Genomic DNA, 19,032 nt, shown 5'->3' on the forward strand with positions numbered 1-19,032 from the left:
GAACTCTGTTCCGTCTGCCTACTTCCCACCTGACTACAACCTGGATGTCTTCAAGTTCAACATAAACAAATTCCTGATGAACCGCCCCCTTAAGTAGACACTTTTATTAAATCCCCACACTAACGTACTGTACACGCAATAACCCTTATCCCTGAGTGGCTTCCGGGCCTTGATAAGTGGTGATCACCTTGTAAAAAAAAAAGAGTATCATAATTTGTCCAAATATTGAATAAAATAGATTCTTAGTAGGCATGAAATGTTACTTCAAACAAAAAAATCCTACTGGAAAGAAAAATGGGTAAAATAGGTGTTCGTTCGGGTATGCTGAAAAGGAATATCGCATTTAAAATTTCCGCAAACAAGTAGTTTTCTGGATATTAAGTAATGTAATTCCTTATGTTATGACTGTAATTCCTTATGTTATGGCCAAAAATATGCGCGCTTGCGGGTACGAAATTGCCCACCAGTGGATGACATCAGAAATTACATTGCTTAATATCCGGATGCGATATTCGTTTTCAGCATACTCGAAAACCTACAAAAGTCATTTTAAAGGTGACTAAAGGTGGGAAGTAAGTAAAAATTTACCGAAAAATGTTCGAATTTTATTTTGTGTTAAAAATTATATTTGTATAATTAAAATTTTAAAACAATAAAAATATTTTTCGTTAAAAAAAAAAAATAAATAAATATACTAAAAAGGAAACCAGCAACATTGAATTAAAGTTAAATGTTTAAAACTTTAAAAGTAAATTAGAATTTTATTCCGGGACAAGTGGAGAAACAGCCCGGCTAATTCTAATGTTATGTAATTTATTTTAAACTAGTTTAGAACTGCCGTGCCATGTCAACAAGTTAACTAAACGACGATAAAAGAGTGGAGAAGACATTTTCTCCACTATAGCCGGAATCTTGATGAAAAAGAGATAATGTTTTATAATGTAATTAAAAAAAATAATAATAAAACAAACTTTAATTTATTTTTTATTTATGATTTTGTTTGAGCAGAAAACAAATACGGAGAAATTACTGGAAGATAAGTCCAGCAGTAAATATTTATCAATGACTATCAAAAAAAAAAAAAAAAAAGTCTGTCACTAAAAAAAAGTATTTTTAAATAATGTTTATTATTTTTGTTAGCTTGTATTTAATTAATAAATAATTATTTTTGAATAACGATTTATAATAAACTTTTTTAAATTTTTCTTTCCGTTCATGAAGTGCTGAATTGTTAAAATGGAAGTTGAGTTATCCGTGCGAGTAAACAACTCGTCTCACCATGGCTTAAATTACTATTTCTAGAGTTTTTTTTTCATTGGTGAGTCGGTTTGAGATTTTTGTTCAGATTGTAGAGTGAAATTAGAATTGATATAGGTATATGATTAACATATGACAACTTATTTTGTGTTAATTGTTTCTTTAATTCGATTGAGAATTATTGAATTAATTCTCTTTTGGACACGTGCATTCATTTTTATATTAAGTTAAATAACGAATTTTTTTTTTCATAGACTTAAAATATTTTTTTTTCGATCTTTTATTTATTTTACATGATTGAAAAATTTTGAATGAAATGATTTAAAATATATTTTAAGTATTAAACAAAACAAATTACCAATTTGTTAACGGTTTTACTGTACTGTTTAGATAGGATTTTCATGTTAAATTCGAACTTTGTTACTTTACGGTATGTTTTGTTTATTAAATTGTTCGATGAAAGCACAGAATAGTTATCAACTCCCCTACGCATGTTTAGAATGAGTTTTTAAGTAATAATATTATTTCAGCACCGCTCGTAAACTGTAGAAGTACCCAATTATTAAAAAAAAAAGAAGTTTAATTAAATAATTTTACTACGCGATTATTTCCATTATAATTTTGCAATTCCAGCTGTTTTGCAAACGAAGACTAAAAACTTGAGATACTTGTAAATTTTTATTTTGTTCAGTGAAATAAAAGAACATTTGGTTACTTATGTATTTTTACCGTGCTGAAATAACAACGTTATTATTTCGAAAGCGATTCTTAACATGGAGAGGGGAGGGTGATTCTGTGTGCTTCCACCTAATAATTTAATAAAAAAGATATCGTGAAACTTGAATTTAACCTGAAAAAAACTATTTTAAAATAGCGTGGTACCAAAATACTTAAGCATCGAACATTTCTTATGATGATCACAAAAAATCCTTTGTGTGTATCTTTAAAGTTATAGTGTCATATTTTGTCAATTTATAACGAACAAAAAAATCTAATTATCTGGTTATTGTTTATTTTTTTAAAGATAAGTTTACGAAAAACTGAAATGCATGCTGGTAGATTTAACCTTATAAATCATGTTTTGTTTATAGCTGAAACAATCAATACAACTTGCAATCTACGATAGGAAAATTATTATTCTTTTGGTGCTAGTGCAGAGAGTGATCCGCGCTATTTTTTTTAAATCGTATTTCCAAGTTTAATTAAAGTTTTATGTTTTTTTTTTCAATTGTAAGGTTGAAGTATAGAATAGCTACAAAACACCCTCCCCACCCCATATTAAGAATGGCTTTTTAAATAATAGCGTTATTATTTACGTCCGGGCGGATCACTCTCTGTACTAGTACCTTTTTTTAGAGAAACCAACGAAAACAATCGAAATAACCAAATCGTTTGGATAATAAAAGTCAACAACATTTTACATCCGTTTTCCCAAAATTTCATTTTTATTTCGTTAAATTAATGTTTTTTCGCTTCTTTAATATAAAACGAAACATCTAAAATAAAATAGCCGTATTTACCCGGCAATGCCCGGGTGAAGGGGAAGGGCTTAAAGTTGAAGCAGTTTGCTCCCAAAGGAACTGCCATATTTTATCGACTACTTTCGTCTTTTTTTTTTTTCGCACGCAGCTGTGATGGTGAATTAGTCCACCTTGCAAATTTATTAAATGCCATATTTACAAAAAAAAAAAAAAAAAAAAAAAAAAAGAATTAGACAACTGATACGACTGGTTCAAGTGTAGTATAGGAACGACTGTTGTTGTGTTGTTTATTAGGCGAGTCGAACTTGCGCATAGATCCTACGACAAGATCGAACCTCAGGATTGTTTTAGTCGCAGTTATTGAAGGTGCCCCCTCCCCCCTCCCGACATCTATAACAGCAAGGCTCAGCAGCGGTTGCATGCGAAGTTAAAGAATATTTGGCCCAGAACACACAAAGAAATGTTTATTTATCAATATCCAAAGGCCACTCGAGGATAAGGGTTAAAGAGTGTCAGGTTGTCAGTGAGGCAATACCGTAATTACGATGGAAATTCGGCAGGAATTGATTATTTTAGAGGACGACTCAACAAGAGAATCGACCACGTTATAGTAAGGAAGCAGCCTTGCAATATTGTATTCCACAAGTGGGTAATTATAGGAAAAAAGTTTTGCTCACTGAATTTTCGTTTAGTTTTAGGAAAGATAGAGAGTAAGGTAAATGGTTGATAGTGGTTGTAGCTAGATGAGTGTTTGTTGTGAATGTTTTACGGTGTGGGGGATGGGGCATAGATTAAAACTCAGTTGTGAAATAGTGCAGAAGAAATGTTGTTACTTCCGGTTGTGCGTCTGACACGTCTTTACTTGCCATGTGCAGAAGAGAGGGTAACAAATCCTGTTGCCAACTCCTAGATTTTCACCATATTACCACCAGTTCAATCTTAGTGATAAGGGTTGGACTTAACGGTGTTGTTGGTGCGATGGTGTTTACCCGAATTGGGTTTAACCAGCTTCTTCCTGAGCCGGCATCATATCTCAAACCATGGCTCATATTCAGCAGACCTGAATAAGGTTTCACAATAATATTTGCTAAAATCTGCAAATAAATTTTTATTGCTAAATAATTGCAATGCTACTATTGAAAGCCGACCACCTGTGAACCGATGCTCCTGGAGAGTTTTTGTCCAGGTTCTTAACTGTCCACCGATATGTTTGCACTAATCAGGCAAAGATGTAGGGAGAATTATGTTGCAAATTTTCCTTCAAGACAATGAACTGCATGTTTGAACCATTGAAAATGTTGTGACCAACGGCAGAGACTTCGGGCTGAGTGTTGTCAGAGAACAGCAGTTGGGACATAATTATCTTCTGATGCAAAAAGCGACCATTAAAATATTGTAACTATTTTGCCTGATTTTCGCCCAAATTTTATCTCCTAACATGAAATTATCTTTTCAGATTTTCAAAGTCTGACCCAGATAGCATTTTAATGGACTAATCAAACTATTTTCCTAATTAGTCAATTTTTCATTTGTTATTATTGTACTGTGCTATTGACAATCTAATAACATACTTAGCTATAATTTATTTAAAAAATTAGTCTGGCAACATTTTTAAGTTATCGCAAAAAAATCTAACCCAGCAAGATGAATAATGCTCAACCCTCTGGAGTTAATTTATACCAAGATCAGACCAACAATCTGAGCCATTTTTGTGGATGTCATTTTTCTATATGTGGTGTATGGTCCATGCAGTTCTGGGAGGTCCACCTTCCTAGATTTTACCTTCTTGTTCTGAGAAGAAGTTAGTTTATTGCTGAGACATCCCTATCAGAGAATACTGACGGGGCTACCCAAACAGGTCAGAGGGCACTAATTTAGTGCACTGGCTTTTCAAATTCCACGTTCTGTAATCTTGTGTCTGATCTTTCTGCTATGGGAGGGAGATGAATAAAAACTCATATTGTATATAAGTTGTCTTCTATACAACTAAAATTTTATTTCTTTTTTTGAATAAGTTTAAAAAATGTATGAAAAAATTAGAAACTAAAATTACTTCAGGGTATCATGGACATTGCAGAGTTGATACAACTAGAATTATATAGTTTTGAAGATTTCAAGAGAGTTCTAAAAGGTATTATAAATAAATCCTTTTTTTTTTTCCATGTGTTTGGAATATTTTTTAATATTTTTTAAATACTGAATTTATTTTTCTAAAGTTGACATGTGATTATGGGTAAAAAAATGTGATCCCCTGAAAGGCATAACGAATAAACAAAAGCAGTGCTGGATTAGGATACATGTGATTCAATAACCTTTGTCACTAAAGATTGACTGGGATTTTCTTTCTTTAGTGTTTAGCAAAGGATGTTGTGTACTGCTGGAAAAGCGGTGATAACATAAACTGGATGAATTTTTATAGCAGGGTTAACCAACACTGCCCGGGTTACTTAAAAATAAAAAAAGTGAACCATGCATCGTCCCCCATAAGTGCACAGTGAACGCAGCATAAAAAAAATGACTACGTTCAGCATTGCCCTCTCCCTCCCCATTTAGCCCCAAAAGTCCCCAGGGGACGCCAAATCCTGGTGGAAATGAACAAACGATGCAGTTTTAGGCCTTAAGATATGTAAATTTAAGTTCTGCACTATGCAAAAAAAATAAATGAGTCCATCATTTGCCCCTCCCCCCATTTAGCCCTAAAAGTCCCCAAGACCTTAACATATTTAAATTTGAGTTCAGCACCATGCAAAACAGCTAAATAGACATACACAGAAAATTTTGGACAAATATGGTAAAATAGTCCCAAAAATGGAGGGGCAACCAGAGTTTTCCCAGAAAATCCATTCTGTTATTTTTTTACTCATATCATGTTTAATGTTTGTGCAAAATTTCAAAAAATTCCAAGGCATAGTTATTGAGAAAAGTGCGAACAGACAAGGGTGAATTTACAGGTCTACCCTTTTGTCGAGGGACCAAAAAAAGATGCTAAAAAATGTAATATATTTCTATTTTTCTCTCTTTCTTCCCCTCTTCCCTTCATCTTTTCAACTCCCTCTTTCTCCTTCACCTTTATGGAGTGAAAAAAATAAATTGAGGAAGTCTCTAGAGCATAACTAAAAGCACCTTTTCTTCACCCTTTAATGAAAATTGATTTTGATAATGTCAATACTCCAAAAGAGAATGTTAAGAAATGATAAATAAAATCTATTATTAGTGTCTAATAATTTTGAAATAAAGCATCATTTTCTTTTCAAATTAACACACAAGATTGAAAATGCTCCCTAAATCGCTCGCCCTTGATGAAACCTGGCTCAGTTGATCCTCAAAAAATAACTTTTTTATTTTAAATATTATTCATCTGAGGCAACATTGTTCAAGAATATATCAACTTTGAGTGTTTCTTTTGTTGTTTAACTGCACATGCACATAGACCTTTCATTTATATTATTGAAGATAGGTTAAATATGCAGTCACACTTGTCTTTGGTTGTTGTATCTGTTCAAATAATGTAGTTCAACATCAAAGAATGTTTTCTTGTGAATGGACATTATGATTTTGGAAAGTTAAAAGGTTAGCTTTGCAGCTGATGTTAGTGTGTAGTCTGCAATATTAGATCCTGTTTTATTTTTATAATTGCCACTGTGGTTTGTGATATTGACATTGCCACACACACACATATATATATATATATATATATATATATATATATATATATATATAAATTTGAGTTAAGATACACAAAATGAAAAAAAAAAATGGCTTAGCTACTTTTGTTAGCAAAGATTGATTCAAAACTTCATTCTTTAGTGTTAGCTGGAGAATAGATTACCCTCCTGTAACTTGAGCCTTGCCTACAAATGATTGGATTTACCTTTCAAATAGGAATGTCTTTTATTTTGATCATGCCAAAAAATCTTGAGCATTAAATCTAATGATCTCAAGAAAAGTAAACAAATGTAAAATATTAGGTTGAGAAGAAAGTTCTTGCGGAATTTTTAATTTTGATTTCAAATGATGTATTTTCAAATAAGTTTTCGTTATAATACCTTTACTTCATATACTATTTTTAATAGCGTTTTCTGCTCTATCTACTCGTTTAAATTAGAATCGTTTTAAAACAATTATGTCTTTTCAGAGCATTGGAAGAAAAAAGCAAATTGGCACAATTTTCTTATTTCAATTCAAGCTAGGCTGAAACCGTTCGCTATATCAATGAAGCGTTTGTCCCAGAAACCACTACTGAATCCACAATGGTGGTTTAAGAAATTTTGTTGCGGCAATTAATCTTGAAGATAAGTGTAGTGGTCGGCCATCGGATGTTGACAATGATCAATTAAGAGCCTTAGTCAAAGCCAATCCACGCACAACTGTTTGAGAGCTTGCTTCTGAATTAGACATAATATATACGACAATTTCCAACCACTTGAGAGAGATTGGAAAGACAAAAAACTTGATAAATAGGTGCCTCATGAATTGAACGACACCCAAAAGAAATACCATTATGAAGTGTTATTTTCCCTTCTTTTACGCAACAAGAATGACCTGTTTCTTGAATGGGTTGTGACTTGTGATGAAAAGGGTTATTCTGTGTCAAATCATCCAGGGCTTCCTAAAAATTTGAGCACATAACTCCAGGCGCTTCCCGATATAGAACATTTTTTGTCTTGGCGTTAGTCACAATGTGACGCCCGGGCGACAATTTTGTGATGTCATTTCTTTGAATATTTTCTGATTGAAAAATCGTATGGCTCTGAAAATTCATCCAGGCAAGTTTTTTGACCCAAGGAATCCAAAAATGGCATCAGATTTTCTCAAAAACGAAGTCTTATAGAGATATTAAGGGTTTTGGATTTTTTCACATGTGCCCCAAAATCGAATAAAAAAAAAAAAAGGGTGTGGCTGACATGGTAGCGCATTACTATCTCAAGCCAACAATTTTGATTAAGAAACATTTTGAGAAACGTTTTAACCCTCAAAAGACTATGGGCAGTCATTTTGACGCAACTTTTTAAACATTTTCCTGAAAACGTGATTGTTTTCGCTCTGATTTTCTATATAGCTTCCTGAATATTTCTAACCTATTATAAAGTGTCAAAAAATCAAATTTACCAAATAATTTTTATCCAAGGGTGTCCTTGAGACTAATCCCTATCAAATTTTTCAGAAATTCCAAAATAATAAAAGTGATCTAAAGGGATCAAATACAAAATGTTATTGCTTTTCATAATGGGATACTCAAAACTATGTGGAATCTATCTGAAAACCTAAAAATGTTGATCATAGCAGCAAAACTTGACGAAAAATAATCAGTTTTCCTGAAAATCAGCATTTTTCTAAAAAATAATCACAAAATTTCTTGACTTGGCCATACTTCTTGAAGTCACTGCACATCAACAAAATGCAAAGCACGGCTAATTTTTTTTGTTGATATGTGATCTAAGAAGGCTAAGGAGAAATAATTTCTTGTTTTTCATGGGAGTTATATACAGTTTTAAATTCTGGGTCAAGTTTACCCCCCCCCCCACTGCATTCCAGAAAAAACACATGGTTTTGCGAGAGTTAAGAAACAAATCCTACATTACCTTATTGGCTCCGTGAAAAAAGTGAAGATGGTGTATTTGTACCAGAAAGACCCAAATATTCACATCTACACTAATACTAATACAAAATACCTTACAAATATCCTTAAACTACATTTCCAGAGTACTTGAGAAATTTGATTAAGAAACTAATTAAAACACTTTTGGAACTATGTATCAAAAATTAAGAAACTTCTTGTACTAGGTTGGTCCTGGATATGACCTTAAACTATATCCAGTGGTGTGGCCCCAGCTTGTGGGCTTTGGGGAGTGTGGAGCCACCCTTTAATTGCCGTTGCTCCCAGGTCCACTCTGACCCAGAGTGGTAGTATCTGTTAGGATCCCAACTATGGGTTAAATAGAAACTGACTTGAAAACAACAAATATATTCTATTAAAAAATTTTTCTTCAGAATTTTTGGATTCGGCATTAAATAACCTGAAAAGGGTTGATATGCCGTAAAACAACCAATCAATCTTGTACTTGGAGACAAACTCTTGTTATAAAAAAGTGTGTAAGCAAAATGTAGTGCAACTATTTTCTAATTTTCTTTTTTACCTTTCTTCAGAAAACTGGATTACTTATGAGGCTTGCTCCATTGGTGTGCAACTCAATTTGAGTGTCGCAAGTTTGACTATAATCGGTTCAAGGGACTTGAGAATCTATCAGACTTGGAGCAAGGAATTGTTGAGACGTTGTTGTAGAGAGTTGGACTGAAAGAAAATAAAGGTGAATTATCAACTAATTGCTTCCATCACAAACAATATTTTCAAAATATTGTTTGTGATGGAACAAAATATTGTTTATGATGAAGCAAAAACCACAAAGAAGTGTTGTGGTGGATTTTTACAAACAAGAGGTCAAAGGTGAACGACCGATATCTTTGTAGATGGCAAAAGATCGGAAGACAAGAGGGTATAATGTAACACCAGGTCACTTTCTTTGTTGTCAGTGCACAAAGAAATATGTGAGTCTGACAGTTGATGACACAATGGATCCAGATTACGAACCTGTGAGTTCTGTGAAAACTTCACAAAAAAACTTGAATGCAAAACTGGTATCCATGGATGTTTCCCCTGTAGTTCTTCAGTGTTGCTTCTCATAACCATGTTCATAGCGTCAAAAGGAAGTTAGAACAAACTGTTGAAACATTCAAAAGTGACATGTCCATGGTGATAAAGTTGGTGTTGGCAAACTGACTGTGCAGAATTAATGCCCAGTGAAACAAACATCAAAGAAAAAGCAGCAGAACTGGATCGATTACATTATCTGATGAAAGAGAAGTTAAAGAGCGCTTCAACTCCTGATCAAATCCAAATCATGACACTTGCTCCTGATTTCTGATATCATGAATACACCTCCAAATTCTTCAAGGTGTCTGAGTATGTTCTTCAGACTGCCAGAGACCTGACAAATAGTATTTTGTCAAAGCCTAACTCGACTTTTTTCCTGGAGACAGTCGACGTGATACAAATGTATGAGAATAATGAATACAGCCGCCAAATACCAGGCAAAAAGGACTAATTTAGCAAAGGGTTTTCACAAACAAAACGTTTGATAGTTTGTAATTTGAATGAACTGTATGTTGCTTTTAAATAGAAGTATCACAATGTCAAGTTGAATTTTAATTGTACTTATTTTGTAGTTTTTTATTTTTATTTTTAAATCTTTTTTTGTCAAATATGCTATTATTAGCCAATACTGTTTTCTTATATTTGAAACAAAAAAAAAGCCACCCATGAAAACGAGAATTTTTCAAATTAAAACTTGCACTATTATCTAAACTCAGAAAAATGTGTCTTTTTCTCTGCGGTATACATTATTTTTAACTAGTCTAAATTTAATACTTAACCCAAACTGCATTACTCTTAACCAGTTTTTAAATGAGTTCTTCAAATCTAAACTAATATAAAATAAGCCGACTTCACAAATTGATAAAAGTTCCATTATCGTATTTTAATTATAAAGTAAAGCTAGAAGAAGCTTGAACATTCTAACTCAAGGTAGATAAAGCCAAATTTTCAAATATCGTCCTAAATTGGGAATGGAGCAATGGACTTATATTAATTAGATATTAATAAGTCCCACTTACGTTTTTTTTTCTTTTTTAATTGGAGAGTAGATAATGCTCTGTGGATGTGTTATTGGCAGCTCCAGTGACTCTCGCTTCTCCTTTTTTGTTCCTCAGTCCTCATTTCCAATGAGTGATTTTTCTGACAAAGGGTGAAGAAAAAGCTGCTTTCCGGGTCGATAGTACTTTGTGAACAGTAGCCTGAGATGTCGGAAATTTTCTGTTTCTATGTCTATCCTTGTGGCCATATCACTAGTAAGGGTGCTGAAGTTAAATCTTTCATCTGGGTTGACGTTACCAGTCTGATAGTCAGGGACCCGAACCTTGGATTAATCACTAAGGAGACTGTCCTATCAGCAGGTGCAAAGTACTGGGACTGCTGTATTGCCATTTGGTGGATGGATTCTGGACCATGCAGTAGTTTCTGGTGGAACCTCTCGATGCCATACTAGTGGGTAATTGTTATGGCTTTACCTTATCATGTGCTACAAAAAAAAAGTTTCCTGTCTTTTTCTCTCTTACTTTCCCTCTCTGACCTGCTCTAACCAAGTCTGTCGACCTGTTCCACTAATCCCAAAACCTCAACATGAAATATCTCCAGAAAAAAAAACACGAATAAACCTACAACCCCATCCTCCAACATAGACCCTTACTACCATGTCTGCTTCTCCAACATCAGGGGTCTGCATTCCAACCTTCCAGAGGTTGAAACCCAATTACAGGAGACAAAACCAGACATATTCTTCCTAAGCGAAACTGGCATAGGGCCGATCACTTCCCTAGATGAGTTCATAATTAAAGGACACTCTAACTTAACATCTAAATCTGACACCAAGATCACCATGGGCATGTAATATGTGCCTACATTAAAGATGGCTTTCCGTGTGGTAAGGATATCTCCAGAGAAGACCCTAATTTACCTTATATGTGCTTCCGGGTTGCACTTGCTTACACCACCGCATTTATATTTGCCCTGTATCGCCCCACAACAGCAGAATTACTATCTTTAAGAGTATATCTGAGAAAATTGACCACATCCTGTTTCCTCATCCTTCAACTGGCATTCACATTTGCGGTGACCTCAATGTCCATAACGTTGAATGGCTGACCCACTCAAATAAGACAGATGATGAGGTTCTGTCATGATTTTGCCATTGCCTATTACCTCACTCAGATTGTTTTCGAACTCACCCATGTGCCCGATACTACTGGTCAATATGCAAGACCTTTTTCTCACAACTTCCCCTGAGCTATGTTCATGTTCCATTCTATTTCCTCCGGGATCCTCCAACCACTCAGTTGTATCAGTTAAGATAAAAATGAAATGTAATAAGTCTTCAGATGTACCTCTCCACCGTACTGTATAGCGATACTCTATAGCTGACTGGGATCGCTTCTGTAAATTTATATCTGATCTACCTCTGCATCCATGTTTTAAAAGGATGTCCTCTATAGTATCAGACCTGACCGAATGGTTAATTGTAGGCATAGACCGATTCATACCATCCAAAACATTCCAACAAAAACCTAACAGCCAGCCATGATCTACAGCAGATGTGCTAACGGTTATATCTCATAGGATTAGTGAATCTCTGGACAAAGGCTTCATTTCTAGGGCAATTGCTCTTGACATATCAAAGACCTTCGATAAAGTATGGCATAAAGGCCTACTTCACAAGATTTCCAGCTACGGTATAACTGGAAATGTTTTCTTGATTATTAAATCATTTCTCTCTGATAGGCTCATAAGAGTAGTGGTTGATGGACAGAAACCAGAGGCCCACAGTATTAATGCTGGAGTCCCTCAGGGGTCAATTCTGGGCCCAACTCTCTTCCTAATCTACATCAATGATCTCCCAAAACACATACTTAAATCATTCATTGACATCTATGCTGATGACACGACCATCTATGGCAACACATCAAAGGCTGTAAATGACAAAGTTCTCTCTGATTCTCTCTCCTCTGATCTTGAGTGCATGGTACAGTGGGGGAAGAGGTGGCTGGTCACTTTTAATGCATCCAAAACCAAGCTTCTATCTTTACATCATCAACGCTCTGATCCCCATCTGGCATCAATTGAAATGGATGGCTCTCGTCTTGGAGAGGCTCCATGTTTTGACAAGCTTTTGGGTTTAACCTTTATTCCTGATCTGAAATGGAACACGTACATTAAATCTGTTGCCAAGGTTGCTGGGAAAATGGTGGGATCCTTCTACCGCTCCAGAAGGTATCTCACTGCTGATGCAATTCTCTATCTATATAAAAGCCAAGTACGTCCAAGTACTGCTGCCACATCTGGGCAGGAGCTGCTAAAAACAGCCTATCCTGCCTTGACAGAGTGCAAAATAGACTTTGTGGCTTAGTGGGGGATGCCCTTTTCTCCCACAGAAGAGACGTTGTGAGCCTGTCTTAGTTTTATCGTTATTTCCATGGCAAGTTCTCGTCTGAGCTCCAATCTATGGTTCCCCCCTAGCCAATCTTTCGCGATAAACACCTGTCTAGCTGAAACCACTGTCAAAAATTTTCCCCACTCTTTATCTGTGCCTAAATCAAAATGTAAATTCCATGAAAAAAGCTTCTTTCTTAGAAGTGCACGCCTATGGAACTCTCTTCAGTTTGCCTGTTTCCCACCTGACTACAACTTGGATGTCTTCAAGTTCAACATAAACAAATTCCTGATGAACTGCCCCCTTAAGACACTTTATCAAATCTCCAATACTAACGATTACTATGATATTATCTCCTTGATTACTGTACACGCAATAAACCCTTATCCCTGAGTGGCCTCTGGGCCTTGATAAATGGTAACCACCATGTAAAAAAAAAAAAAAAAAAAAACTATGTTGCAAGTGGTGTGTTTTAGCTGGATCTACACATTCTGTTCTATGATCTACATCAGAATGCAAAACTTCTTATCGATGCCATGAAGTGGAACATCACTTACGAAGATCTGATTTCAAAGTTAGTTTGTGATTCTTCTAACAAAGAGTGTATGTATCGCTCTGAAAACTGCCCTGGTAGAGTGGCATTGCAGAAATTCTTGGATGAGGAGCTGTATGATATGAACCCGATGACCAGTTTCATTTAGTTAATGGGACACAATCAGCCATGCAACATTAACATATTCAGAATATAAAGATCTGTTGATTGACGCCATTGATAATCTTACTAGACACTCATATCTAGCAAAATGCTAAGCCAGATACTTGAATCAAAAGAAAGAGAATCTTTGTTCTAATGAGGTCCTTGTTCTGGGAGACTTTGCAGAAAATTTTCAATTTTTAATACAAGACGAAATTCAAAGTTATCATTGGAGCAAGGAATATTGTACCCTGCACTCAGTGCTGATTTACTACTGAGATTCTGATCAGCAGCTAAAGCACATGTCATTGCGTTTTATTTCGATGACAAAACCCATGACATTGCATTCGTGTATCAAACACATACACTGACTGTTCACTTAATCCAGACCTTATTACCACATGTGAACAAATGATGGCTGCAGGACTCAATATAAAAACTTAAAGAATTTCAGCAATTTATGTTTGCATGAGAAGGACTTTGGTATTGAAGGCAAGTGGGTTTTCTTCACCACCAGTCATGGAAAATCCCCTTGTGATGAAATTGGTGGTTCAGTAAAACGCCATGTGGTTAAGCGGTCACTGCAACGCCCTCTTAATAATCAAATCTTTGATTATAAAGCCATGCTTGCTATCTACCAAATGTCTGCCATCCGTTTCTTTGCGATCAGTAAAGAAACCATGGAGAAGGTGAGAAAGTCACTTGAAGCAAGGTTTTCCAGTGCCAGGAACCAGAGATAGTCATCTTTTTGTACCATTGTCAACATCACAAATTGGCCATAAGTTGTCCAGTGTGGATGAACTATATATTGATATTCATGACCACTTTGCCATCAATTCTTTAGATCACTGACATCACACCAATCCAATATGTAACCTGTATTTATAATTCTTTTGGTGGGTTGGTATCGTGAATGAAATAAATGCAGAGGAAGGTAATGTAACTGTCAAGTTCATGCATCTCCATGGATGATGCAAGACATAGTTGCCCGCAGATTGATGATACATGGTTTTTCCCATCAAGAAAATTCTGTGTGTTGTATCCCCAACAACATATATTGGAAGGACATACACAATAACTGACCAAGAGTATCAAAAAACCATTTCTGCATTTCAGTGGCATAAAGAACACAGCAACATTTAAATGTTGAATGCTGACTTTAGTTGTGAAATCCACTATTTTCTGAATACCATTTCACTGCAACTGTTTTGTCTTTTACGTATTTTTACCAATGTTTACATATTCAACTTTTTTTAATGGATGCCTGTTTGAAGATGAAATTCATGGAATTTGGCACGAATGGTCACTCCCTGACTAAACCCCATACAGATCGAAACTGGTTGCTTTCCATGAAGGTACTTTTCTGGGAATAGTTCAAGTTCGTTTTTGTGTATGAAATAGTACGTTCTCTCAAAGAGGGGCCTAGCTAAAACAAACAGCCCTTATCAAAATTGCCATGTTTTGTATAAGAAAAAGGCACAAGAGAAGGAGTCAAAAAGGCAGAAAATGAGTGTACATAGTTTTTGAATGTCTCAAGACTTTTTCAAAAGTTTTTATTTTCAACGAACAATGTGAATGAACAAAACAAGAACTTTTAACCGTTTTTGGTGGAGACAAAATTGAATGTGCGAGATAAATATATGGAGAAAACCTTTGTGAGAACTATTTTTATTGTAAATATCTTATGGAATTGAGCTTGTTTGCTTTTAGCATCTGGCTTATTCCAAAATTTAGTCCAAAATTAAGGTGTGACATAAGTTTAACACACGTCTACATTAATTATAACGTCGAATGGGGGGGGGGGAGAATATTTTTCATTATCATCAAAAATATACCAGATTTTCAACAGAAACTGTGAGTGAACAAAACAAGAACTTTTAACTATTTTTAATCCAGAAACAATTTATTGTCTAAAAAAATATATGAAAAAAGTAATGCGTTACCATGCCAGCCACACCCTTTTTTTATTCGATTTTGGGGCACATGTGGAAAAATCCACAAACCCTTAATATCTCTATAAGGCTAAATTTTTTAGAAAATCTGATGCCATTTTTGGATTCATCGGGTCCAAAAACTTACCTGGGTGAGTTTTTAGAGCCATACAATCAGAAAATATTCAAAGAAATGACATCACAAAATTGTCACCCAGGTGTCACATTATGTGACTAACGCCAAAACAAAAAATGCTCTAAATCAGGAACTGCGTGGAGTTATGTGCTCAAATTTTCAGGATTTCTTAGTTCCTATATTGTTTATCTGCAGTGCAAACTATAGCCAGATCTGGGGATATGGGTTTCAAAATCCCATATTTCTGGATGATTTGACATGGAATGATCCAAAAGTGGATTCTTTACTACAACTGGCAATGCTCAGCTCAGTGGTTAGATGCCGACGAAACTCTACGACTTTTCCCAAAGCTAGAGTTGCACTAAAAGAAAGTCATGCTGACTGTTTTGTGGTCTGCGATTGATCTTATCCATTAAAGTTTTTTGAATGCAGATGAAACCATTGTGGCGGAGAAATACTGTCAACAAATAAATGAAATGCATCAGAAACTTTGACAACACTTAGCATTAATCAACAGAAAAGGCCCAATTCTCCTCCACGACAGTGTCTGATTGCATATTGCTAAACCGACCTGCAGAAGTTGAATGAATTGGGCTACAAAATTCTGCCTCATTCGTCATACTCTCCACATCTCTCACCTACTGACTACCACTTTTTCAAGATATCTCAACAACTTGTGAGAAATGCTTCAAAAACTGAAGCGATATCAAAAACGCCTTCAGCAACTTCATCACGACTAGAACACAAGATTTTTATATGACTGACATAAAAACTTCATCACGACTAGAACACAAGATTTTTATATGACTGACATAAAAACTTCATCACGACTAGAACACAAGATTTTTATATGACTGACATAAAAACTTCATCACGACTAGAACACAAGATTTTTATATGACTGACATAAAAACACACTTGTTTTGCGTTCGTAAAAGTGTGTTGATTCTGATGATCATGCTCATTTTGATCAATAAATTTTTGTTTGAGTCAAGATATGTTCATATGAATTTAAAAGTTAAAATCCGCAATAACTTTCTTGTCACTCTGATATAAAAGATAAAAGGCCTCCAAAATCTTTGACTATTTTTTTTAATATTCAATTTATTCACTTTGATGATACCAGGTCAGGCTATCTGAACTGACCAGCTTCTGACATTAGTTACTAAACATTTGTGGTATTGTTTTTTTTTTTTTTTTTTTTTTTAGCACAACTCTATCATGTTCTCTATAGTTAAAAACAAAAAGAACAATTTTCCACTAGAAAAAAATCAAATCAAACACCATGAATACATATTTGAAGATTTGAAATACTTGAAGCATAAAAGCTTTTTCCAAAACTATTGAATTCAGCATTAAATAATCCGAAATGGTTGATATGCCATAAAACTAAACAACCAAAACCAAATCATTTATTTGCAGAGTAACGCAACTCATATTTTTGATCACTTTTGTATTAGAGATTGTATAGGAGGGTAGGTGGAGATGCTAGTAAAAAGATGAAAGAGGCAAAGGGAAACAAAAACATAGCATTTATATGTAAAACATGATAAAATCATCTGATTAAAAGTTATTTTTTAAAATATTAATCTGAAATTATTTTATACTTATTCCTTGAGTCATGTTGGTACAGTATCTGGATATGTCCATTTCTATCTTTACCTAGCCTTTTTTTTATATACATGGGAGTTACCATATATCAAGGCCCAAAGGCCACTTGAGGATAAAGGTTAATGAGTTATAGTGGTCACTGGGGTAACAGCATATTATTAGTTAGTGGTGGAAATGGGGTAGAAATGGATTATTGGGGAGGTGGGGGCGCAGTAAGAACTTGTTTACATTGGACTTGAAGATAACCATATTGTAGTCTGCTGGAAAGCAGGCCAGCAGAACAGAGTTCCATAGGCAGGCAGTTCTAGGAAAGAAACTTCTACTGCTTTATAGCAAGTATGAAGAAGAATATTTAAAATTTAGTGAAAAAAAATATGCTACTCCATATTTGCATAAAAAAGTAACCATGATGAATGTATTTACGTGGTTTTATTATTAGCAAAAAAATTGTTAGAAATTCTGTTTTCAAGCAAAAATAATTTATTTTGAACTGATACTGAATAGCAGTTATGTCTATTCTTTTTGCAGATTATCAAAAAAATGTTTTAAAGATATTTATGTAATGTTTTTAAATTTTGTTATATTAATTCTTAAAATTAAATAAACCTGTATCCATTAAAAACCCTTATGACATGTGAGATTCAAATTTTAGTATTGATGTCATAAAAACTATTACGTTACTAGTAGATTTTACAAAATATTTTGCTGTTTGTACAAATATTTAGAGAAAGACTTGATAAATTTAAAATTAAAAAAAATATTTTTTCTAAAGAATAAATTTTTTATGTTTCTGTTGCAGCCATTGACCATTGGTCAGAGTCTTCTGTAAGTAAAGATGCCCAATAAACGTGCGTCCCAGTTTGACAGTATAAGCTATTCGCCTGCTGCAAGTGACAGTGGCAGTGAAAAAAACTCACAACCAAACCCGGATAATGGCAGCGAGGAATACAAGAAACGGCGAATCCGAAACAATATTGCTGTGCGCAAATGTCGAAACAAAAATCGGCAGAAAGCAAAAGAGACTATTGATCGCGTGATGCGTCTACGTAAGGAAAATGAAGATCTGCAGCAGAGAATTCAGATTCTATCAAAAGAGTTGAGTCTTTTAAAGGACTTGTTCATTGCCCACGACAGTACCGTTGCTGAAGGTCAGTGTAGTATCAATACTCATGCGCAAACAAAGATGCTTCACACTGACCATGAGTATTCTATTCCTCACAAACCATCCAAAACTGGATAGAAAATAAAAAAGTTTTTTTCTCTACTCTCAACAAAAAAAGAAATAAAAAATGATACAAACATAGAATGTCTGCATGTGTGTATGTGCATGTGTGTATGTGTATGTGTGTGTATGTTATTATGAGTGCATATTCTGCATCAGCACCAATTTTTTTGCAGCACATTCTGATCTTTGTCGACACTCTGCGAAGAAGAATTTATAAATTTCCACTTTAAAAGTTCTTACGCTTCTTGCAATGTCTCAAAGACTATCCTTAACTTTTGTTTTGGCTAAGATTAAAGTATTCATTCGGTCTTGGGAGGCCACCCTCCCAAGCATTATCCCCATCTTTCGGAGCAAGTGTCAATTTATGACTTGTCGGCTGAGGTGTCCTTATTCATGAGAAGATTGACACGGGACTATTTTTGTTTCCAATCCAGAGTGTCCCTTTTTAAGGAACTGGATTTCCCCCACATTAAAAGCTCACTTTGTGTCTAACTCTGCCCTCATGAGATGGCAAGCAAATAAGGACTCTCCTTATGCCCAAATAACCGTAAATATTATTGTTAAAAAAAAAAAAGTAGCCGCCTGTCTTCTGTCTTCATCTTGTCTTGTCCATTAATTTATTTATACTAACATCCTCCTTTTTGCTTTCATTTCACT

At 34.7% G+C, this 19,032-nt stretch overlaps 1 protein-coding gene across 1 annotated transcript; it reads left to right on the top strand.

Moving 5' to 3' along the window:
* The first annotated feature begins 1,225 nt into the window (after positions 1-1,225).
* LOC145252692 (CCAAT/enhancer-binding protein gamma-like) lies at positions 1,226-18,648 on the top strand. The gene is made up of 2 exons (XM_080112512.1): positions 1,226-1,318; positions 17,950-18,648. The coding sequence occupies exon 2, from the start codon at positions 17,986-17,988 to the stop codon at positions 18,388-18,390; it is 405 nt and encodes a 134-aa protein (XP_079968638.1). The 5' UTR covers positions 1,226-1,318; positions 17,950-17,985; the 3' UTR covers positions 18,391-18,648.
* Positions 18,649-19,032: the final 384 nt, after the last annotated feature.

Source organism: Euprymna scolopes, chromosome 29 (assembly GCF_053919585.1).
Source record: "Euprymna scolopes isolate OS-2025 chromosome 29, ASM5391958v1, whole genome shotgun sequence".
Lineage (NCBI taxonomy): Eukaryota > Metazoa > Mollusca > Cephalopoda > Sepiida > Sepiolidae > Euprymna > Euprymna scolopes.

Excerpts from the sequence above, each read along its gene's own strand:
- LOC145252692 (XM_080112512.1), top strand. The coding sequence starts at position 17,986 with ATGCCCAATAAACGTGCGTCCCAGTTTGACAGTATAAGCTATTCGCCT.